The 24,482-nt window shown below is 44.3% G+C and overlaps 2 protein-coding genes across 4 annotated transcripts in view; both read right to left on the bottom strand.

Moving 5' to 3' along the window:
• The window catches only part of RC3H2 (ring finger and CCCH-type domains 2), a 33,928-nt gene extending 21,883 nt beyond the window's left edge, over positions 1 to 12,045 (bottom strand). For both annotated transcript variants that reach the window (XM_056860044.1, XM_056860045.1), the window contains exons 1-2: positions 11,931 to 12,045; positions 780 to 1,075 (exon numbers count right to left, since the gene is read on the bottom strand). In XM_056860044.1, the coding sequence (XP_056716022.1) occupies positions 780 to 1,010 (231 nt within the window). In that variant the 5' untranslated portion in view covers positions 1,011 to 1,075; positions 11,931 to 12,045. The remainder of the gene's footprint in view (positions 1 to 779; positions 1,076 to 11,930) is intronic.
• A 3,124-nt stretch (positions 12,046 to 15,169) lies between these two features.
• On the bottom strand, positions 15,170 to 21,012 carry ZBTB6 (zinc finger and BTB domain containing 6). Of its 2 annotated transcripts, none has more exons than XM_056860053.1 (2): positions 20,911 to 21,012; positions 15,170 to 16,486 (listed from the first exon to the last, which is right to left on the bottom strand). In XM_056860053.1, exon 2 carries the CDS (start codon positions 16,471 to 16,473, stop codon positions 15,190 to 15,192), a length of 1,284 nt encoding a protein of 427 aa, XP_056716031.1. In that variant the 5' UTR covers positions 16,474 to 16,486; positions 20,911 to 21,012; the 3' UTR covers positions 15,170 to 15,189. The 2 variants fall into 2 exon arrangements, with proteins under 2 accessions (XP_056716031.1, XP_056716032.1); XM_056860054.1 differs by having other exon boundaries at positions 15,170 to 16,483.
• Positions 21,013 to 24,482: the final 3,470 nt, after the last annotated feature.

The raw sequence follows: 24,482 nt of genomic DNA, 5'->3' as shown, positions 1-24,482 counted from the left end.
GTGTAGACTTATGAGGATCTTATGAGGATCCCCCGCCTTTAGGGCCAAACTACATGTGAGGCGAGGGGGTTCACATGTGGATTCCCATGACATGAAACTGAACTGCAAACAACAGTTGTCAGGAGTCTGTGTGTGCTACATAGAATTAGGGCTACTGTGCTGTTCAAGGTGATATGCAGCTCCCCAACCCCCAAAATCTTGTCTTTCTGTTCTCTCACTGTCTTCAACCAGAAGGTGAAGACTTCCTTATGTGCCCAGTGTTCCCTCAATGATCTCTACTTCCTGCTCGGTGTTTTAATTGATGTTTCTGTGTTTTTAGATATATATTCTTTCGTTTTGTTTTTAGCTCATTCTATGATGTGTTTTATACTGCTCTGTTTTATACTTCCTTGGTGGCCCTGATTGGGCTGAAAGATAGGATATAAATCTTGTAAACAAATAAATATAAATAAACGGCCCCTGCTTCAAGCCCCAGGAGACAAAAAGGATGGGCACAATGGAGAGACTATTTTTGCCCCTGCTTGGGCTTAAAAGCAGCTCAGGAGGGCCACGTCTGATCAAAGAAATGTGTGGGGGGGGGACAGTCGCCCACCCACTCACACCAGAGCAACAACAGTGATCTACATCAGTTACCCTTACCCTTACACAGATCCATAAGGTGGCCTTTATGAGGGCAGAAAGGTGGGGTATGAATTTGGCAAAATACATAAATCAATAAATCCACATGACTGCATGTAGCTTTGGCTAAGTGAAGAGCAAAGAGGTCTGGGAGCACCTACCTGGGCTCCAACTAACTGGAGAAGTGCAAAGTTTACGGGAAGCACATCGATGTCAGTGTTGATGGCTGTCTGGTCGAAAGGGCAGGCCTTACGGTGTAGCTTGTTCAGGCAGGTCTTGCAGACTGTGTGCGAGCAGCCTAAGCTGATGGGCTTGTGCACGTTCTCATCAAATTCATTGTAGCAGATCGGACAGGACAGGAATTCTGTCCACTGTGCTGCCTGCACGGGCATTGTAGAAGGTGGGCGCTCACTCCGACAGCTAGCAAACCATTATTTCACCGTCTATTGTTTGGCAGCTGTGAAGCAAATGAAATGTGTTAATGTACAGAAAGAGCTGGAGGTTTACACATTTTGCCATTGGGAAGATGAGTTTAAAACCCATCATGGGTAACCCATGAGGTTTGGGATTCTAGCCTAGAAAAGGGAATGAAAATATCTCTCAGAGGCAGCTTGAGAACATTTTAAGCTAGTCTTCAGTTGCAAAAAAGCACATGTACACAGACACAGAATTAGCTTGCCTCAGGCCAGGAACGTAGTATGCAAAGCGTTGGGTGTTTTTTTTAGTGACTCAGCACAATGCAAGCAAACTATTCATCAATTATCTGGCTGCACCTAGCCTATTTGAGCTCACTATATACTATATGAGGACTTTTTAAAAGCCTGGATATATCTCTGCCCAATATTATACAGCTGGAATGAACAAGGCCAATTTTACTTCATTTCTTACATTTTCTTTTGGCTACCATACTGGAGACTTCATGTAGCAGAATCTGAATGAGTCAGTGAGGAAAAAAAACATTTAGAACAAACAGAGAATGGAGGACTGGAGTTCAGAGAACAAAGGACTGGAGCTAGCTTACTTTTTTACACATTCTCGCACTATTCTCCTCCTCACTACAGCCCCAATCTCATATGGCTTGGGTTCATGCTGGTCCCATGATCCCTGCCATAGCCTTCTGGGGAGGTCTGAAGGGGACCCTTCCTTTCTTTTTCATAAGCAGAACAACTGGTTGGATTCAACCCAAGGTATGAGCATCAATAAGGCAGCATGAGACCCTAACAGTAGGCCTCTTTGCAATGTCAGAGAGGTTGTTTGGGCCAGCTCTGAAATTGCTCCCCCCACACTTCAAGGTGAAATCCCATTGAGACCATCTTTATTTGGCTAGGAAATGTTCTGGATGCCCAGGTATCTGAAAAAGTGAATGTTGTGTATAAAAAGAAAGTTGACTGCATGGACATATAGACCGTGCCCTGCAACATATGCTGACACAAAGGCTCCAGCCTATCCTGGAAGCTGAAAAAATGCAATACCAATTCAAAGATGTTACTTCTGCCACATGTTTGACACCACTCGGTTAAGGTTTCTGTAATGGTAAACAATTTATTGAACAGTAGTTGGTTTTAGGTAGCCAGCTCAAGGTTGATTCAGCCTTCCATCCTTCCGAGGTCTGTAAAATGAGTACCTAGCTTGCTGGGGTAAAGTGTAGATGACTGGGGAAGGCAATGGCAAACCACCCCGTAAACACAGTTGCTACTACTTTGCTTTATTTTTGTTCTCATTTCACCTGTAGTGTTCCATAATAAAAGCAACTGAAAGATAACTAAAGGTACAGGTAGTCCTCTGTGCAAACACTTGGTCATTACTGACCCATAGGGAGATGTCACACATCTCCCTATGGGTCAGTAATGATCAAGTGTTTGCACAGAGGACTACCTGTACCTTTAGTTATCTTTCAATTGCTTTTATTATGGAACACTAAAGGTGAAATGAGAACAAAAATAAAGCAAAGTAGTAGCAACCATTAAAAACTAAAGGCAGGTTTTAAAGGCAGCTGTTAAAAATAACACAATTACGAAATAAAAGGAGGAGCTGCCACTTAAACAGGGGAATTTTTAACTTCCTGGAATATGTGATAATATTTGACTATGGTAAATTGGCTGGGCAATTAACAATACTTGACATTTGACCAAACAACTGATCTGCATATCTGTTCTACTTTAGTAGCATGATCAAGGGCTTGGAAAAAGATGTATCTTTTAGAGTATATGAGTTATTACATAAAGTGCAGGGGAAATAATTTGATGCATCTGCCTGCTCAATCTGGCTCAAGCTAAAGAGGTCATTTGGGATTTAAAAATTTATTTCTCCAATCTGAGGCAGCTTTTTTACTCAAACTCGCACAATTCTCCTCCAGCCCTCATTCCACATGGCTTCTGTACATGCTGCTGGTCCCATGATCGCCAGCAGAAAACAGCATAACTTTACAACACCACACTACAATACCAAATATTAAAACAGTTAATACGATCATCAATAGCTTTCATCTGACTCCACCCAAGGAGACTTGTACCGGATTTACTAGTGGCCTACTAGATATGCAAGTAAGATATGAAAGCTGTGTAGCTGAATGATAATGAAGAGGACAGGCACACATGCAGACAATTTAAACCCCTCTTTGAATACAGATGTAGGGAATACAGGCTTAGACCTGGCCATTTTCTATACCTCTTGGTATAGAACTGATATCACGGGCTACTGACATCATGGCATTTCTATATTAGTGTTTTTCAAATATATGAGGGGGAAAGCAGTTGAGAAATGACCAAAGACATTTGCATCAAAGCCTTGCATGGATCTATTCACTCCAAAGGAAACCCTGGGAGGTTTTTAAAGACACAGATCTCTTGCGCAGATTTGGCCATTTCTTAGTGGCTATTTCTGGGTGCTCCCCTATAGAGACATAGTGTTAAAAATGCCCTTCTGTGATTGGAACAATGAAACTTCAGTTATGCAGTTAAAATACAGACACAGCATTAGGGACGTGCTGCTGAGGCTGCTGTGAGCCCATTTAACTATTCGTTCCTGCTTAATGTCTCAGTTCTGGAAAACTCAAAACAAACTCCAGTCTAAAACATATCTTCCCTCCCCCCCACCCCATTTCAAATCAAGTTTTTCTGTATGGCATACCAAGTGATATGCACATATCTACCACATAAAGTGGAAGACAGAAAAGGACAGAATGAAGTACTGGCCTGAGAATTCAGCTTCTTGGGAAGCCCAACCTTCAGTAAAATGCAAGTTTCTGGTCCTTATGAATGCAGCTGTGCACGAATGCCTGGTGAAATAATAGAAGCCCAAACAGTGGCTTAATAATATATCAGAGGCTGGAGAAAGAGCTCTGTTGCTCACAAAAAAACCCCTGGAATAAATTATGCCAAACAAGGGGTTGGACCCCATGGATGTATTCGCCTGTCAATGTTTTCCTCTGGTATAATGAACATTCTGCTATCTTGAATGGATTTCTGCATAGGGAAAATACCACCGTTAGCAGAATGGATCCACAGGATTCAACCCAAGAGCATTTTATGACCTGTCTGGGGTACAAAATTTCAGCATTTTATTGAAATCAGAAAGCAGTACAGAGAGCCCTCAGCATAGCAGCTTAAAAGCAAAATAAATAAATAAAGACAATAGTAATAAATCCCAAACAGAGTCAACATCTGGGAACTCAGCAACCCATTCTGCAATACCACCACTGTCCAACTACCAGTTGCCCAGTAATGCTCCAAAGAGGAACTGCCACACCCACAGCTGAAACACAGCACAGCAGCCAAACAGGTCTTGGCTTTTGGGTACCACCAACTGGGAAACCAGTTGGATGGCTTCTTGTGGCTAATACGCCTTCTGCATTAGCACTTCTGCTGCTCAGAAACACACAGAAGACCCCTTATTTTTGCTGCTCTTGCCAAGATCAGTTCAATACTGCGTGTGGGGTAGATCTGGAGGCAGGAAACAAAGTTTGGACCCATCTCTCTGTCTCAAAACAGGCAACCATCATTCGATTTGCACATTCAACAGGGCTCTTAAACTGAAGCAATTCTTAACTTCGCTTAAATGCTAACAACTTCTAGCTTCATAGTTCAGTTAGGTTTGGCTGCTCGACAATTTAATTAGCAGCAACACATTAAAATGCTTACTAGAATGCTGCTGATTTAAGGACTTGCTTCTCTCTCTCTTTTTTGCATATATTTTAATTACAACCATCTGTTTAAAAATTGTTTGGAACCTCGGCTACCTAATGCCTTCAAAGCAACAGGATATACTCGATACAAAGTGTTCCTATCTCCATGCAGAATTTCTAGCTTTTGGAAGGATTTATTCTTTCCGAGTTGTTCAAAGTTGGATCTGTGTGCTGCTTTGGTATTTCTGAAGCAGAGGATTCCTTCTGATGGATCATTTCACCATTCCAAGGCAAGGGCATCACACCCACCGTGGCCATTGTTCATTGGTTTTGTTTCCTTCAACGCAATGCTGTCCTCTCCTTTCAAACATCCAGTCTACAAGATGGCCAATGTAAAAATTCAAACACACAATTCAAAAACATAAATCTGAAAGGACCACACTACTTGTCATCAACTGAGCAAATGCAATGATGCCCTACAATAATTTTTACCTAAGGTTGCCATGAGTAGGAAGTGACATGACAGCACTTCACACACACACACACACACACAGCTGCTAGTTGTCTATTTCATCATCACCCTGTCCCATAGCAGTCAAAACTTGTGGTGTTTGGGACCACGGCACCGAAGGGCACCTCAACATCGTAAACCAAGTTTGCAGATGACACCAAATTATTTAGGGTGGTTAAAACAAAAACGGACTGTGAAGAGCACCAAAAGGATCTCTCCAATATGTATCACTTTACACTTGCTCAATGTGAGCAAGTGTAAAGTGATACATACTGGGGCAAAAAATCCCAACTTCACATACACACTGATGGGATCTGCACTGGTGGTGACAGACCAAGAGAGGGATCTTGACGTGGTAGAGGATAGTTTGATGAAAATGTCAACTTAGTGTGTGGCTGCTGTGAAAAAGGCAAATTCCATGCTGGCCGTAATTAGACAAGGAATACAGAATAAAACTGCTGCTATCATACTGCCCTTGTATAAATCTATGGTGAGATCACACTTGGAATACTGTGAACAGTTCTGGTCACCATACCTAAAAAAGGATACTGCAGAGCTTGAGAAGGTGCAGAAAACAGCAACCAAAATGATCACAGGGCTAGAGAAACTGCCCTATGAGGAGTGGTTAAAACGCTTAGGGCTGTTTAGCTCAGAAAAAAGGTTAATAAGGGGAAACATGACGGAGGTCTATAAAATTATGCATGGTGTGGAGAATGGACAGGGAGAAGCTTTTCTCCCTCTCTCATAATACTAGTATGTGGGTTCATCTGCTGAAGCTGAAGGGTGAGAGATTCAAAACAGACAAAATTAAGTATTTCTTCACACAATGCATAGTTAAATTGTGGAACTCTTTGCCCATGGATGTGTTGATGTCCGCCAACTTGGAAGGCTTTAAGAGGGGAGTGGACATGTTCATGGAGGATAGGGCTATCCATGGCTACTAGTCATGATGAGTACCTATTGTCTCCGGTATCAGAGGAGCATGCCTGTTATATCAGATGCTGTGGAACACAGGTAGGATGTTGCTGCAGTCGTCTTTTGTGGGCTTCCTAGAGACACCTGGTTGGCCACTGTGTGAACAGACTGCTGACTTGGTGAGCCTTGGTCTGATCCAGGATGGCTTTTCTTACGTTCTTATGACCACAATACCTCAAAAACATTCCTTCACCATCAGAATGTATTCAATTTTTAGCAAGGCCATTTCAGAGGCCTTAAATTAAATGACAGCAGAGTGGAGAGTTACTAGAAACATTTAATTTAATGAGTTCAGCTATAATGACTTAGCACAGATTCAAAGAACTGCACAAATTCTGCATGGCCTGAGCACATCTAAAGTAGCCACAGTCCACACTTTTTAACACTTTTTAAAGACCATCTCCACAGAACCACAGCTAGGAGTAAGTTTTGATTTCAATGGGAGGATAGTGCTTCAGGCAGAGACACTCCATATCAGTCCACCGATTCTAGTAATAAACAACATGTTGTACTCATTTTAGAATTTAAAATATTTATAGTTTCTCAAGAGACTGGCTTTTGAGACAACAAAAATTTATCACGAAAAAATTGACCCAAATAAAACAAGAAACAACAGCAGCAGCCACAGCCAAATCCCACAGTCAAAACTGCGAGTCTAGTACTAAAAAGATTTTTTTTAATTTAAAAAAGGATTGAAAGGAGAATTAAAATAGCATTCAAAGGAGGGGGGTCAGTCAATCAAAAGCTGGGAGGAGGAGTTGAGTTTTCACCCACTTCCTAAAGCTGCGCCAGGTGAATAGTAATGGAGAAGGCACCCCAAAACTTGTGGCTCTACTGAGAAGGGCCTGTCTCTGATAACCATCCACCTCACCTCTGAAGATGGGGGCGCACAGAACAGGGCCTCTGAAGAAAACCTTAACTCAGGGGTGTCGAACTCAATTGTTACATAAATGTCACTTGGTTGGGCTGGGCCGGACCATGCCTTGCCAGCCCAGATCAAGAATTGGGGTGTGGGGGTGGCTGCCTTGGCCAGCTCGCAGGTCAGATAAGAGCTCTCAAGGGGCTGGATCCGGCCCACGGCCCTTATGTTTGACACAGCTGCCTTAACTGATGAGGAGGCACATAAAGGAATGGGTGGTTTGGATGCTTCTTGTTATTGCAGCTGGAATTTTAGACAGGGTGGTCACTTTTTCACCCAGCAAGGTGTTTCTATAGAATCAGCTACTTGATCTCTTCCTTTTTTTTATATATTAAAACTAGCCTGCACTGGATCCCCCTCTGGACACAATTAAAAGTTACTGGGCTGCATCCAGGCAGCTTCATTGATTAATCTCACCCATGATCGCCAAGGATGGCCTTTTCGCTGGCCAAAATGGACCGCTTCCTTCCTTTTTGATCAGTGAAAAAGCTGGTTGGATCCAACTGATTATTAATTTATTGAGTACCTAACCATAACTCTACATGATGCTCCACAGAATTTCATAAGCAAAACTTAGACACCTGACTGTTCCCATGGACAAGAGACAATGGATAGGACAGGGTGGTGTGGGCCAAACACATGTGAGGCTGCCACTTCCACAGTGCCCCATCAATGTCAACTGATCCTGGTCTCTCAATCCCTCCACCATTGTACCAGGTTTATACAACAGGATCTGAACAGAGGGGTATTCCTAGTGGCTCACTCCCACTTGAGCTACTCCCTCCCCCTGAAGATTTCTGGAAGCCCAAGAATATTCTGGAAGGCACCTCAAGAGCAATTTACTTGGTGAGAGTTAAGCTCATAGACCTAAGGCTTTAAAAGCTAATTCAGGGAACTGTTTCCACATCAACTGGAACCTCAGCCTGCTGCAGAGAATTCTGAGGCATGTTCTAAGGCACCTGCTCAGTTTGTGGAGGGAGCTAGCCAGGCCTGCTGTGCTTCGTGGCTGCTTGGACTGAACTGAGTACATGCCGTACAACACACCCTACGTTCCTCTGCAATTGCAACTGAACAGCGGGCACCCAAGGCAACTGGCAGTAGTAGGCAAGTGTCTTCCAGGAAAGCTAGTCCACCTTTACTGAACTTTCTATAGCCACTGACAGATGTCTGTGAGTTTGTTCTAATAAAGAATACCAATGACTGTTAGCCATGATCACCAAATAGATCCTCTATGCTTAGATGCAGTATCTTTCAGATTTCAAGATGTTCAGGAGAAATAACAAAGGATGCTGGGACAAAAATTTATAATTTTTAGATAACCTAATTGGGTTTTAAGTGAATGTCTTCAGCAAGGGGGAAATTACAAATTTTAGTATATAGGTAAATTACACACAGAGGTCCTCTGGACTAAATCTCATCCTGATAGGTTTTGTTTAAATTAATTATGCTTACCTGGTGTGAGGCTGCAATCTGAACCAGATTTATCTGGAACTAAATTTCATTTAAAATAAACAGACTTCCATAATCTTACTTGTTAGTTTTAATAACCTGGGACATCACTGCAAATAGTGAGATTTTAACTGTTACCCTCCCATCTGTCAAAGCTGAATAAGTATTATCCAGTCTGTTAACACACACAAGGAGAAGGGTTCCAAAGTACCCCACAATCAGTTCCCTATTCACACTTATCAACGTACAAGCATGCAATTACTTACAGAGGGGCCTTTGCTTCTTTACACACCAGTTTGCTTCCATAGAACATAAGGAGACCTGAGTCATTGCCAAAGTCAAGGAAAGAGCAGCATCACAATAATAGCCCTCTGCATCGTTTAGATGTGATGACTTGAAGCCTAAATAAACTTCCTCTAGATAGAACAGACTCACTTATTTCTGCATATTGAGTGATGTCTGCCACAACCACTGCTTTTCTGAGCCAAGGATGAGTCTTGGAATATACAATGAAAGATAGATGACAGTGGCCCTAGCCATGTGCAGAATGTCTTTCTTAGACTACTGGTTAAGCTCAGTTTGCCATAGGATGCAAAACTTTCACATTCTATGTTGTGAATGCTGGCAAACTTGAGACTTATCTATAAGTGTGAAACACCAACCACAACCAGACTTCCCTACCCAACACTTCCCTCCTGTTCAGTCAATGGGACAATACAGAACAGATTAAGCCTTTTTGGGGGGGGGGGGTGAATCTGAATTCACCTTTCCAAGAGACTGTGCCAGACTTCCAAACTTTATAGCTAAAACCCAAGCCAGTTCTTAGCAAATAACTTAAGGCAAAACAATCCTTCCCTGAAACACACATACACTTTCTCCATGGCCCACCACGTTTTCCCTTGAACCACATGCCTTTCAAAAGAAAAATGGCTCATATGTTTATACTTAATTCCATGCTTGTGGTTTTCTGATGGTGGATAGGGTTAAGTCAGCGGAAGGATGAAAAAAAATAATTGTTTTAGACTCTGGTTTTTATTCAATTTCTTCAGTGTTTATGATGATTTTATTCAAATATCAACAGCATAAAAAAAACCCCACACTTCTAAAAAGCAAAATAACAAAGAAAACATCAAAGTAAATACAAGGGAAAATAGTTATCTGCCTGAGCTTTAAACATAAATACCTAGGTAAGACTGTATGTGTTATTGGGCCAACCCCCTTCCCTTCAACACAGAGTGGTAGCTGCTGCCACATGAACACATGCCTGTAGAGGGCACTCTCTGGCTTAACCACACCACTGAAAATTATTGGGTAAATCCCTGAAGGTGAAAAATGCATGATGTTGAATAACGCAGAATTCTTTCAAAAGATGAAAAAAATCAGCACTTGCTGAGATAACTGGTAAGCATCCTTTCAACCACTAAGCAAATGTTTTCGACACTGTAAAGCACAGGCTAGTTGAAAGACAATTTGGGCCATCTGAATTTCTCACTGAGCTTCAAAGCCATTTCTATCACTGTTTTTTCATCAATGTTCCCACAAGATGTTAACATTCGAAAGAGCCTTTCCTACATTTTCATAGGAGTGAAACAAAAGATGAAGACAGTCGCTATGTTGTGAATACATTAACATCCTCACTAAGAGGAAGGTGTAATGGTAGAAAATGTGTAGAATTACAAAGAAGATAACTGCAAAGGTGAGATCAAATTAGTCAGCATCTCATCTGAAGCATCAGCCTCTATCTGCACCACAGAATGTTGGTAACATACTTCATTCTGAGTCCAAAAGAGCAATAATATTTGCATCCTTTTGAAGACTGATGTAGCTTAAATATTTAACAGATTACTGAATGGAGGAAAGATCTGCTCGTCTACTGCCTATAACTAAGGGGCTGTTTCAATGACAACATTGCTATCTGGAAAACAGCTCTATGTAGGAAACAGTGTGTAACACATATGTAGACTGTCACTTGCTAGAGAAGCAGATGTGTTTAGCTCTATATGTATAGGGAGCTGTACACAAGCAGGGAACAATCACATCTTCCAGGCATGCATGGTACATGCAGCAAAATACATGTATGTGTGATTGTGATCAGCGGTATCAACCTGTTTTGCGTGAGATTTCTTACGTCCGTGTTTCCATGTTCAAGTTATGTCATGTCTGAGGAAGACCTATGACAAGTGGGTGGCCCTCCTAAATATGTTGCTTCTTGTTCCAGATATTAACGGCAGTACATACGTTGCTTAGAAAGCTTAACAATCTGGATATGTAACTTTACATTCCTTAACAATGCTCTAAATACCAAAGCCTGAAGAGCAGTTCTCTCTAACATGAAAGCTGACTTCCAGCATTTTAAACATTAGATGGCCTTGCATGCTGTTAAATCAGTAGAAGGGGTATTTCACACATCCATCCTCTCTTATTTATGTAACTCCAATGGAAGATGGAAAGGGAAAAAGAGTGGTAGGGGGAAGACAGGAAGAGAGGAGACAAAAGAGAGGGGGTGGAAAAAAGGTTGCCTGTGTTCAAATTTGCACACACTTTTCTTCTTCTATTTTTGAGGGGGGGACTTCCACTTTTGTGAGGAATCATCACCCCAAAGGAGACAATTGATGGCAGTGGGAACAGACATGGGGCTAGAAGGTTCACACTCTCCCTTTTACAACAGCTTCCTCATTCCCAGTTTACTGGCACCATGACAAGATGCAAATAAACCCATTCCCTTCCTCGGAGACCTGACAAAATGCCCCCAACCCCTCCCCAAGAAAGTGATCACAAGCGAAACAGCCCTTGCCTGAATGTCAATATCAGCCCCTCCCTCCCTGGGAGAAGCAAATTGAGGGTGAAATAGCGACCCTTGAACTGCCATCCCCACCCTCATCAAGGGGAGGGGAGGGGTTCATCGTCTCCTTAAGGAGAAGGGAAGACGTGGAGCCCTTGGTTCCTCCTGCCAGGGCAGACCTTTCTCCGACCCAAGGGCTGCCCTGCAAATGAGCACAACCTTCGTGTGTGTGTGTGTGTGTGTGTGTGTGTGTGAAAGAGGGGGGGGATACTGAGAGGATGGGGCTCAAGGAGGCCCGAAGGATGGAGACTGGACGGGGTCACTCCCATTCTCGGTCTTAAACGGCGGATACCTGGGGGGGGGGGAGAGAGACAGCTGCCCTGAGAAGCATTACCTCCTTCGTGGGGGAGGGGCTCACGGAGGCCTAGAAGGGAGGGACCAAACAGCCTCCCCCACCGCGGAAGTCTGGGTGGGAGGGGGCGGGGTCTGGGGCGGACACCACCCCTCAGCGACCGCTGGTGGTGCTGCGGCTGCCACCGTCCACCTCCCGTACCTGCGGTTGGGCCCGGCCTCTCCTCACACCCCCTGAGGGGCGCACCCCGGAGCGGCCCAGCGTCGGCGGCGACGACGGCGGCGTCTCCTCATCGCGGTGACAGCCGGGAGCCCCGCCCACCTCTCGCGGTCCCGCCTACTTCTCGCGAGACGCGCCGCGGCGAAGCCGAACCCGCCCGGTCAGCTGGTCACGTGAAACGGAACGGGGAAAAAAAAAAGCGGCGCCTGATCCCAGCTGGAGGACAACATAGAGTCTGACAGCTAGAAGGGACAGGGAGTTGATCATAGAGTCTGTCTCTGGGGGTGACATCCGCCGTGCTTCAAAGGAACGTCCAAAAGGGGGTGGGGCGGACAAAGATGCACGGGCGCTGATTGGATTATGTTTTTAGGCATACATAACTAAAAACAAATCATTTCCCTAATTTCTAGTTAACTATGCATCATTGTCCGTTCTGCAAGCACAGAGTTTATGTGCTTCCTATACATTTAATTTTCTCCTAATTAGGCCGCCTTTCATTTTACAGGTTACAACTGGTGAGGTTTACAGCTTGAACTGACCCGCTGGCTCTCCCCCCCCACCAGGCCTCGAACTATCTGCTCGTCTTTATGGCATTGCCCTGTCCAGGAATTATTTTAGCATTTTAATATAGTGTCCATACATTTTATGCGATTCACCATTAAAAAAAAAAGGTTTTAACGTCTGCTTATTCCAGTAAAGCAGCATCAGCTTTTTGACACATGTAAGATGCCCTTTTCTTGTGTTCTCACGTTTCTCAGTGCTTTTTGGGTGGCAAAGCCGTCTCAGGTAGCACAGACTTAACAGCAGACATCATCTCCCTGTTCTGGGACAGGAGGCCTTGCTACTACTTCCATTGCTCCAGTGGGTTACTTTTTAGAATCTCTCAATTTTCAGGTATTTTTAGCCAGGGCTGCAGAGGTCAGTGGGGATTTCTGGTGACCTGTTGCTGAGGCACCTGGAAAACTAATCTGGACTCCGAAGTACTATTTATACGCCAGTTATGCTAGCTGAGTAGGAAGTGGACATCACCCAACCTGACACGTGAGGTAATGTCCAGAAGATAGATATGTCTGAAAGGTTTTTTTTGTATCAGTCATGCATCTCAACCAGTCTTTATTTTCAGTACAACCATGTGGAAGAAACATGTATGCAAACCAACAACAATATAACAGCATGGTTTTTCCTGTAATTACAAAACAGCACTTTGAGATGAAGTAGCTAATGGAACCCTCATGAAATTGTAACACAGCTCTCTGCATAAACACACACGAACGAGGGTTTACATCCCAGATTGTATAATATTGTACAAGTACAGTTTTCTGCGGCTTGAGGCTACAATGATTAACACACCAAAAGATTTACATCCAAATTTACAAAAGCCAAGACCAACTGATCATATGATAGAACAAGCCTATTAAGCTGCTACAGAAAAATATTATATTTATATATATGTGTATGTATTTGCTAGTAAAGACAGTTGTATGGAACAAAGTTGAAGGCAAAGAAATAAAGGAAGGACAGCTGTTTTCTAATGCAACAGGAGAATGGGTTAGAGTGGAGAACTGGAACAACCTTGGTTAAAACCTTCACTCAGCCTTGGGACAGTCACTATTGCTTAGGCTAGCCTATCTCACAGGGTTGTTGTGAGAATAAAATGGAGGAGTGGAGAACCATCTTCATGGACTTGAGCCCCTTAAATAAGGATGGGTAACAATGTGATTATAACATGCCTATCAAAATGGAAACCAAATTAGGCTGATGTTGCATGGGACAGCAGGACAAAGGAGGCCAATGGATATAGCAATTGCATTGGATTTTCAACTAGTTCCTTCTGCTTGGGACCCACAGATCAGACTGGATCCCAAAGTGTAGATGGTCAAAGCATAACAGGTCCTGCCAGACCAACCTAGTTTCCTTCTTTGATCGAGTGACAAGCTTACTGGATCGAGGGAATGTGTTTGATGTTGATGTTTACCTAGATTTCAGCAAGGCTTTTGACAGGGTTTCCCATGATGTTCTGATGGGTAAACTAGAGGACTGTGGATAGTTAGGTGGGTAGGGAACTGGTTGGAGAACCGCACTCAAAGAGCAGTTGTCAATGGCATTTCATTTGAATGGGGGGGGGGGGGAAGGTATCCAGTGGGATGCCACAGGGTTCAGTTCTGGGCCCAGTACTTTTCAATATTTTTATAAATGATCTGGATGAGGGTGTGGAGGGGCTATTCATTAAATTTGCAGATGACACCAAAGTGGGAGGTACAGCAAACACACCAGAAGGTAGAGATAGAATTCAATGAGATCTGAACACACTGGAAAAGTGGGCGGATGTGAACAAGATGCAATTCAACAAGGATAAGTGCAATTCAACAAGGATAAGTGCTGAGTTCTACATCTGGGTAACAAAAATGAGGGACATGCATACTGGATGGGGGATACACTTCTGCATGGCAGTGTGTGTGAACAAGCTCTTGGGGTATGGGTGGACTGTAAGTTAAATATGAGCAGCCAGTGTGATGCAGCAACAAAAAAATCTAATGCAATCTTAGTGTACATCAACAGAGGCATAACATCCAAATCACAAGATGTCATAGTTCTGCTGTACACTGCATTGGTCAGGCTGCACCTGGAGTATTGTGTGCAGTTCTGTAGGCCTCACTTCAAAAAGGACTGAATCGAGCGGGTACAGAGGAGAGCAACGAGGATGATCAGGGGCCTGGAGACCAAGCCCTACGAGGAAAGGCTGAGGGAACTGGGAATGTTTAGTCTGGAGAAGAGGAGGTTGAGGGAGGACATGATTGCTCTCTTTAAGAATTTGAAGGGCTGTCACTTAGAGGAGGGCAGGGAGCTGTTCCTATTGGCAGCAGAGGATAGGACTCACAATAATGTGTTTAAATTGTGGGCGAAAAGGTACCGACTGGATATTAGGAAAAAATGTTTTACAGTAAGAGTTGTTTGACAGTAAGATCAGCTTGCCTAGGAAGGTGGTGAGCGCCCCCTCACTATCTGTCTATAAGCAGATGCTGGACAAACACTCGTCAGGGATGCCCTAGGCTGATCCTGCATTGAGCAGGGGGTTGGACTAGATGGCCTGTATGGCCCCTTCCAACTCTATGATTCTAAGTTGACCAGCCTAAAATTTGCAAGCCTGAAATTAACACCCTTGGAAATACTGGGATGCAACTTCCTGGCCAGCGTGTCGAATTGGGGTCTTAGTGGGAGGCTGGCCTTACCTACACATGCATTAATCATAGTCTATTCTGACTTCAGTAATGGAGTCAAAGGCTGCTTTGTCCATGTTGCCCCTCCCGTGAACAGATGTCAGGTGCTTCTTGAGGGCCGATTTGTGCTTGAAGTCCATGTCACAGCAGTGGCACTTGTAAGGCCGGTCTCCACTATGAATATTCAAGTGGTCCTGGAGGGTGCTTTTGGCTGTAAATGTCTTCAGGCACACCATGCACTGGAATGGGCGGATCCCCATGTGCCCTCGGATGTGCCGGTTCAGGTTCTTCTTTTGTGTGAAGGTTTTCCCACATTGCAAACACAAGAACAGTTTGTGCATCTTCAAGTGGCGGAGATAGTTATCGAGGTGAAGGAACCCCCGGGGGCATTTTGGACACTGGTGGCGCCATGAATAGCCAGAGTCCTCTGGATTTTGGAACCCACCCACAGCACTCACAGCTCCTTCTGGGTTCTCACCCCTGAAGCCCGGGAACTGACTCCCGGGCACTTCTGAAATTCTGCTCTCAACAGTTGAGTTGATCAAGGAGTGCTGAGTTTCGGGAAAATATAAGTTTGTTTTAGAGGAGGTAGAAGGTTGTGAATACTGTTCATCTTCTACCCCAGGCGCATCGATGGAATCCATTTGGAAAATGCAGATTTCATCATCTTTGTATCCTATCTCAACAGTCGATATCTCAGGGCTTTTTACATCCTTCCTTTCAGATATTAAATTTTGCAAGGGCGGCTGACGATCATCCCCTTTTTCCTGCTTTACGTGATCCTCTAAATTCACAGAACTGTCTTCTGAAATCTCAATGATTTCACAGTCTTTATCCAAACTGGCATCTTTGCCCCCCAGCTCCATGTCCGAAGAGTGGCATTTTTCAGGGCTCCTGCTATTGCCCTCCACAAAGGCATCGATTTCCAGGTACCGTGACAGTGCCTCGGTGCATTTCTCCACAATATGCACCATCTGCAAGTAACTTGCAGCCGTAAGGTATTTTAAAAGCTCCTTCTTTTTCACCTCCAGAGCGCCAGTGTAGCATGACAGCAGCAACTTCCTGCCCACCTCGGCACTCTGCAAGATGGTGATGCGCATTTGCTGGGACTGGTTGAGCAGAAACTGGTCCCTCATGAAGGTGGAACATGCAGCAAGAATCACCTTGTGCCCCTGGAACTCGGTGTCATTGATGTAGATTGACACATCACAAAAGAGGTTTTGTTGCCGCAAGAGGTTCATCTTCTGCAGCACGGCATCCCCTTGCTGCTCAAACTGGAAATGGAGCACATCTGAATCGGCAGCCATGGCCACAATCCTGCTGAGAAGAAACACACAAAAGTGACGTTCAGTTTGCCAAGAATGCCGGTCATCCTACATGGTAGGGTGAAGGCAACTTCACATATTATCAAGTTCTCATGTTCCTCACACGGCTGATAGACAGATGTGGTTTAGAAACGCTGTGTTCAGAACTTAACTCCCAGGTGTGTACAGGCCTGATTTCCATTGGTAGAGAGGGAGGGCACAGTGTGTGGAGGAGGCTTATGCCTTTCTCCCTGTTTACCATGGCCCTGATACTAATCAGATCCCTGCATGCCTGCAGCATGGAACTCCAGATACATATCTGAACAACAAGATCCATGGTGGCCACATGGTCTTAATAATGTGTAAATTGTGAATTTTAAAATGGGGGGGGGGGCTTCTTTGAATTAAAATTAGTATTGTTGGGGCTCTGGTTTCTAAGAACTTGGATTTATGTGTGCTTCAAGTTGATGCTATAAAGGCACAATATGCCATAAAGCCATTTTTTTTTAATGGTAGCCAAATTACTAATAGCCTGACATTAGGGGACTGTCACAGAAGGGCAGAGCTTGTTAATGGAAAAGCTATCCTACCATATTCAAGTGGGCAGAAGTCAAGCTAATAAGTCTGCTGGTTTCCTAATGGGTTGGTTGCCTGCCTATGGTGGAATATAGTGAGGCTTCCAACATGATTTATCCCAGGCTGAGTTAAGTATGCTTCAATTTCCATTTATCAAGGAGTTATGATCAGTTTTTAAAAACACTGTACAAAAGAAAAAGACACCTTCATCAATGAAACAGTCTTGAGCAGTACAGTGTTAATATTAGAATAAATCATCATCTTATATTCTAATAGAGAAGTAGGCCAAATTTTTGGATACTTAAAATCTGGTGACTGGAGCTATGAATGGTCACGACAGATCTTTCTACAAACCTAAACAATGCCCAGGTTTGCAGAAAAAATATGAAAAAAAATACATTGGGGGTTTAAATAAACCCAAAAATGATAAAAAGGAGTGTCTGTAGCTTTAAAAAAGATTCCCTCAGTGGCTGTTACTAGGCAACCACAGCATTCCAGGCTTCAGTTTTTGTCAGTAAAAGGCCTCGGGAGGGGGCAGGGCCCTTTCCAGAGCTGTTTTGGCCTTTGAAGGAGGACTCATAGGAGCCAGGCCTGGGAGCAACCACTGGATTACTCGATACAACCTGACTTGCATGATTCAACTAGGCCTGGTTGCTTGCTACTGTTAAACAGCGGGCACCCTACAGAATCCAGTGTAGCAGTTAGAGCTTCAGAGTATGATCTGGGAGACCCAGGTCTGAATCCCCATCTTGCTGTAGAAGCTCACTGAGTGATTCGGGCCCAGTCACATACTTTCAGCCTAACCTAACTCACAGTAGGTTGTGAGGATAGGTAGGTTCTTGTGAGGATAAAAAGGAGAGGAGAATGGTATAAGCAGGGAAAGGCAGGGTATAACTGAAGTAAATACATAATAAATATAGCTGAATATGAGAGGCAGATAAAAAACAGGTTGGTGAGTGGGTGACAGAGAATGAGTCAGAGAAAGGGGAGAGGATATGGGGATTGCCAGAAGGAGGGAAAGGGCAAATAATGTGGGAGAGGGATATAGGGGAAAGTGATGTCCCCCCCCATAAGTCCTTGAGGGTTCCCTACCTGGCCCAGTGGCTGGCACTCACAACTGCCCCATAGTTTTCCTAGGTGGATGCTGCTGGGGAGGGGGAACTGAAGACAGAGGGGCAGGTGATGGTAGGTGTGCTGTTTGGTGGGAAGGAGAGAAGGAAACAGGAAAAGGGGAGAGACTATGCGGGACTTTCAGGAAAAGGAAACAGGAAATATTGGGGGGAGGGGAAATAAGATGCCCCTTGTGGGTTTCCACTTGTATATTCTAATAGCAAAGTCGGCCAAATTTGAGGATACTTAAATTCGGCAACTGGAGTTGTGAATACGCAAGACAGACCTTTCTACAAACCTGAACAATGCCCCAGGTTTGCAGAAAATTCTGAAAACTTAAAAAAAATAACAGGGATTTTTAATGGGTGGAGAAGTGGCCCAAACCAATACAAGGAAAAATACAAACCGAAAAGGAAAAGATGCACATCAGATTACACTGTCAGCAACTCTGATTTTTAATAATGTTAGTAAGATATAATGAAAAATAATCTAACTGTAATAGACAAAAGGCTTTCCCTCTAATCGCCTCTTAAGGATTAAAATACCCTAATTTTAAGGATAACTAAAATGTTATTTCAGGAAATTGAACCGTATACCAACGCTGTTGCTTTGCATAGTGTTGCTTTGTTTTACTAGTGAAGATGAACTGTGATTGGTGTTTCAGCTACTGAATGGATAATTGAGAATATGAGAGGGATACCCCTCCCTCGTATGGCATCCTGTGGTTGCCTACCTTCTCTGTAAAGTGACAATGCAAAAGATGCCTCTGCAGTAAAATGGACCCTACAGGCCCCCATTTTTACAAAGGGCAATATGAGATTTTATTTAGCTGGACCAGGCCTCAAGCTGCTAGACCTCAATGAGGATTTAACCACTCCAGTTTATTCTACACTCTACCACCATCAGCAGGGAACTGGAAGAATTGCAGTGTGACAGCTGTAGTTAGACCGACTGTTCCAAATGCAAAATATCTTCTATTTAAATGACGAACCGGATACGGGGAAACTTAGAAATCTCACACCTGAGATATTATCAAAGTTAAGCTGCTTATCCATAGTTTGAATGTTGATAAGTCTGAGAAAAGTTTAGAGTTTGTTTCAAAGACAAATAACTGTAATTTGTGTGTGTAAAGTGCCAACAAGTCACAGCAGACTTATGGCGACCCCTTTTGGGGGGGGTTTCATGGCAAGAGACTAACAGAGGTGGTTTGCCAGTGCCTTCCTCTGCACAGCAACCCTGGTATTCCTTGGTGGTCTCCCATCCAAATACTATGGGGGAGGGGGGAAATGTAACCAGTTATTGTTTATACACTTAAAGGTACAACAGTTGAACAGCAAACTAGTACAGCATCTGAGCCTAGGAAAAATCAAATACGTTTAAAAACAATCTTCTTTCAGCAGGTCTAAAATATATTAGTATTGTATTGTATCAAATGATTGTGGCTTTATATGGACTTTATACACAAAGATTACAATACTAATACTTACCTGGTACTCTGTTGAGACCTTTGGAATCATTTCTGCTTTATGCAGATTGTACATATTGTATATATTTGTGCTTTGTATGTGTCATGTATATAATACCTGGAGGTTGGCAACCCTAAGAACCCTAAGTCTAGGCAGACTTTGTTTATGGGGTGGTTTGCCAGTGCCTTCCCCAGTCATCTTCCCTTTACCCCCAGAAATCTGGGTCCTCATTTTACCAACCTCGGAAGGATGGAAGGCTAAGTCAATCTTGAGCCGGCTACCTGAAACCAACTTGATTTTGTTTCCCCACTTCTCCAAATGAGTAGCGGATGCTAGTCTGGTGAACCCACTCCGACACATGAAGCCAGCTGGGTGACCTAGGGCTAGTCACGGCTCTCTTAGACCTCCCTCAGCCCCACCTACCTCACAGGGTGTCTGTTGTGGGGAAGATCATTCACAGTGGGTAGTTGTGTTAGTCTGTCTGCAGTAGTAGAAAAGGGCAGGAGTCCAGTAGCGCCTTAAAGACTAACAAAAATATTTTCTTTTGTTAAGTCTTTAAGGTGCTACTGGACTCTTGCCCTTTTCTACTGTTGTGGGGAAGGGAAGGTGATTGTAAGCAGGTTTGGTTCTTCCTTAAGTAGTAGAGAAAGTTGGCATCTAAAAATCAACCCTTCTTCTTCTGAGAAGCTGCTGATGTGGTAAACAAGGGTTCGTGGGGGGAGAGAGAGACCTGAGATCGTTATTTCAAGAAAACAGTTTATTTGCAGCTGCTGACTCAGAGGCCCTAACGGGCAGAAATCTCTGAGCCCCGATTGTACTGAGGGAGAGATATTTATCCAAATTCAAGATATGACAACCCATCAACATTCAGGGTAGGCTGATAGCACTCCAGACATCGAGGCGGCAGCAGAGTAACAGTTTCACCCAGTTCTTGTTATGGTTTACTGTAACCCTCCATGACTCTTGCCCCAATTCCTTAGCACACAGACATACACACACAGAGATATCCTGCCCAGCAGCAAGCTATTCCCTTGCTGTCCTGATACATTTCAATACATTTACAGAAAGGAAAAGAGATTATTACCAATTGCTAAATCAGTGGATCTTCCATAGTCAGGGGAAGTCTACCTTGCTGTCTCATTGCCAATCGGCCCTTTTCTCCTGCGGTTGGAAAATCCAATTCATTCCAGGCTTCGCTTATTAACCCCCCCCCCCAATTGGAAAGTGCACGCTTATCCGGCCTCCCCCGGCCCTTCAGCCCGCGATTCCCTGCTCCCACGGTGCTCACCTGTTGCTGCAGATGGTAGGACCCAGCCCGACTTCTCGCCAGTCACAGGGACAGCTGGTCAACCCCTGCAATAAACTTCCGGAGCTCCTCCAAGCAGCCTCTCTTTCTCCTTAACCCGGAAAAACATGAACGGCCACCCAAAATGCCTGCAGCCCCTTCCTTATTGGACGCTTCTGCAACTTTTGCAACCAATAGGGAGACAGAGGATGATAACAAGCCCCTGCTCTCTCTCTCTCTCTCTCTTTCATTCATTCTTCCCCCCAAAGGCAGGTGAAGATGGCTGGGATCCGATCTCCAAGTCTTGCTAAAGCCTATGGGAAGAACGGATGCTTTCCTTCTCAGTCAGAAATCCATAACTGCGCTAAATTGCAGTCAAGCCTTGCAGGCTGCAATCCTTCAGAATGCTTTGGAAAGTAAGACTGATGGAAAGAAATGGGGACTCGCTTCTGAAGGAACACCGTCAGGACACAGGTGCTCCCTTTGCTTACTTATACGCACCCTTGGCTCCAATAAAGAATCAGATTTCCCTATCAGGGAAAGCTAAAGAGTTTGGGGTTTTAAAATTGTTTTTAAAAAGGTGACAGCGCAGACGTGGGGAGGATGTTAGATATTTATAAAATTCTGCGTGGTGTGGAGAAAACGGATAGGGAGAACTTCCCTTAACACATTAAATGCTGGAATCCAAAAAAAGGGGGGGGATGATGGGCAGTATATTCAGGAAGAAAGGAAGACCTTCAGGCAGTATATTATTAATTTATGGAACTCATGACTATGATGTGTAATGGCACTAACTTAGGTGGCTTTAAAGGAAGATTAGTATTCATGGATGACATGTCCATCAGTGGCTATTAGCCATGGTTATCTAAAAGGGACCTCCATGTTCAGAAGCAGGATATCTCTGAATACTAGTTACAGGGTGAAAGAGGCATGGTGTTTTGTCTTCAAACCCTGTTCAACAGTTTCCTGAAAGGTGGCTACTGAGGAAAATGGGATACTGTACTGAATAGTTGTTCTGATCCCAAAGGGCTTTCTTTACAGTAGGTTGGCTCTCAATGAAGAAATGAGCACTTTCTAGCCACAGACTGTGAAGATGCATCTTAAAATAAGAGCATATTGACACATGTGCAGTGTGATTTTTCCTCCTCACCAAACCATCATAACCCAGTCCCACAGAACAGATCCGAGGCTTGGGGCTGCCACAGCCAGTATTCCCCTGCTTTTATCTAAGCTTTAAAGTTTGGGCTTATTTTGAGCCATCCCAAGGTGCGTGCACAACTTCTTGCACATCCCTCAAATGACTGCAACATCAGGGGAAGGCTTGTGTATGTGAAAATGTTGCTACTCTGTTAATTTGTTTGACCCTTTATTAAAGGTACTCCCATGACCTATTAAGTCATCTTCCCTCCTGCTGTCCTCCCATATCGTGTTTGATTTTGGGGTGGGCCTCTGCTACCCATCACATGCCCTCTTGTAAAACAGTGTGGGGTGCAGCGAATTTAGATTTGTCACTGCATATTATTAATACAATTTGCATAATATTTCCATTAACATAGTCGCATTAAAATACAGCAGACATGATGGATTTATTCTATAGCAGAGGTGAGCCTATCTCTTCCGACTGTTCCATGTAGCCTTACTGCACTTTAGAATCTTGAATCTTTTTTTAAAAATCTTAATTTTAAAAACAAAGTACAAGGATAAACTAAAAATGCAAACATTAAAGGCCGAGAAGCAAGAGGGAAGTAAGCCTGCTTGAATTTTCTGTCACATCCAGTTTACACCACATTATCAAGATATATCAACAGACTGAATAATGGACTGGAAAAACTGAGTCCGAATCGAAGCACAGCCATAAACTCTCAAGGCTGCCTCATCCATGGCATTTTCAGCCTCAGCCCCGTCTCTGAAAAATAGGATTGTGAATGACCTCTCTCAATGAACTACCCTACGAACCTTACCATAACTAGCATATAGCAAGACTGAATGGAATTTTTTACATTCATGGCTAGATAACAGTAAATGCAATGCATCCAATCTACTGCCTGTATTGAACACAGGAAGTTGCTGTATCCCAAGTCAGACAATTGGCCGTATCTAGTCCAATATCATTTCCTCTGGCAGCAGCTCTCCAGGATCTCTTTTTTTCCCAACACCCAAAAACCTTTTAACTGGAAAGTGAACCTGGGACCTCCTGTATGCTTGCTCCGCCACTGGGCTATGACTCTTCACCTAAATCAGTGGTTCCCAAACTTTTTGGGCCACCGCCCCCTGGGTTCCACAAACTCAACCCCAGCGCCCCCTACCCTATCCAACAACACAGTTGAAGGGGCCCACCTCTAGTGCCCCCTGGTGCCCCCTTGCCTCTTAGTGCCCCCCTAGGTAATCCCACCACCCCCTGGGGGGGTGGTACTGCCCACTTTGGGAACCACTGACCTAAATGAATGAAGATGCCTTATGCCAGTTGAGTCCCTTGGTCCATCTAGTTTGGTCCAACTAGATCTCAGGCAGGGTGTCTGACTCCTGCTGCCCAAAATCCTCTTTAAGTGACACCGGCAAGGACTGAATTTAGGATCTTCTTTATGCAAAGCAAGTGCTGTGCCACTGAGCTATGGCTCCTCCCCTCTAATTATTCCATGAGACTAAAATCTGCAAATCAGCTGCAACTCTTGAGCAAGTGCTACATCCCCCAACATGAGTCTTGCTTGCCCACCTCTCTGCACTGGCTGTGTTGTGCTTAAACTGTTTGCTAAAGCTGCTGACTGATTCAAGTTAGCCCTTGCGATATGAGCACAGGCATCACAGACCATACAAAGCAACATGTCACATTGGAAGATGGTACAGCCATTTTATTTTGAGTCGGGATTTCCCTGTGCACGGGCACACACACTATTGTGAGGGATCATTTCAGCACTCTTGGGTTCAAGCACACAGTCTCAGGATCCTTGACTGTTAACTAGAAGTCTTGTTTCTCAAAAAGGGCCTTTTTAAAGTTTTGGCGCTCACAGAGCAATCCTAAGGGGGGGGGGCAAAAGCCTTTAGGAGGTGATGGGACTCCTGCAGTGGCGTAAATGTCATTTGTGCCGGCTACATGGGCATTCATGCTAGCCACTTATGCTGGCGCCGGGAAGTAGTGCAACAGTGTGAGGCAGGGCGCCTGCGGAGCCGCAGTGGCGTTTTTCTGATGCTGGGGCTTGCGCTGGTGCCAAAGGGGGCGTTCCTGGGGGTGGGGCTCACTTTAGTCAGCTCCCTGAGCCCTTTTGCCCTGGGAATGCCCCTTTTTGCTGGTGCAAACTTGGGGGAAATTACATTTTTGGCTTGCTGTGCTGGGCCAGCAAGCTGCTCAGGAGGTAGTGTGGCTGCGCCGTCCCTGGGCAACCCGCAGTTACCCCCCCCTTAGGATTGTGCTGCCTGTCAAGCACAACCCTACTCATATTGGATTCCTTTAACTGGGTCACGCTGCCTGCAGTTCCACCCAAATTTCATCAAGAACCACCTCCACTATACTGGATAGTGCCATGAGATAGTTCCTGCTCAGCCACCAGTTTCTCTGGTTTGTGGCAGGTCAAACCCCC

The sequence above is a fragment of the Euleptes europaea genome, chromosome 14 (genome assembly GCF_029931775.1).
Source record: "Euleptes europaea isolate rEulEur1 chromosome 14, rEulEur1.hap1, whole genome shotgun sequence".
NCBI classification, from domain to species: Eukaryota; Metazoa; Chordata; class Lepidosauria; order Squamata; family Sphaerodactylidae; genus Euleptes; species Euleptes europaea.
The sequence above is the reverse complement of the archived record's forward strand: the minus strand, read 5'-3'. Positions and strand labels throughout refer to the sequence as shown.

Bases quoted from the DNA above. Each gene is read 5' to 3' on its own strand.
- ZBTB6 (XM_056860053.1), bottom strand. From the start codon at position 16,473: ATGGCTGCCGATTCAGATGTGCTCCATTTCCAGTTTGAGCAGCAAGGG.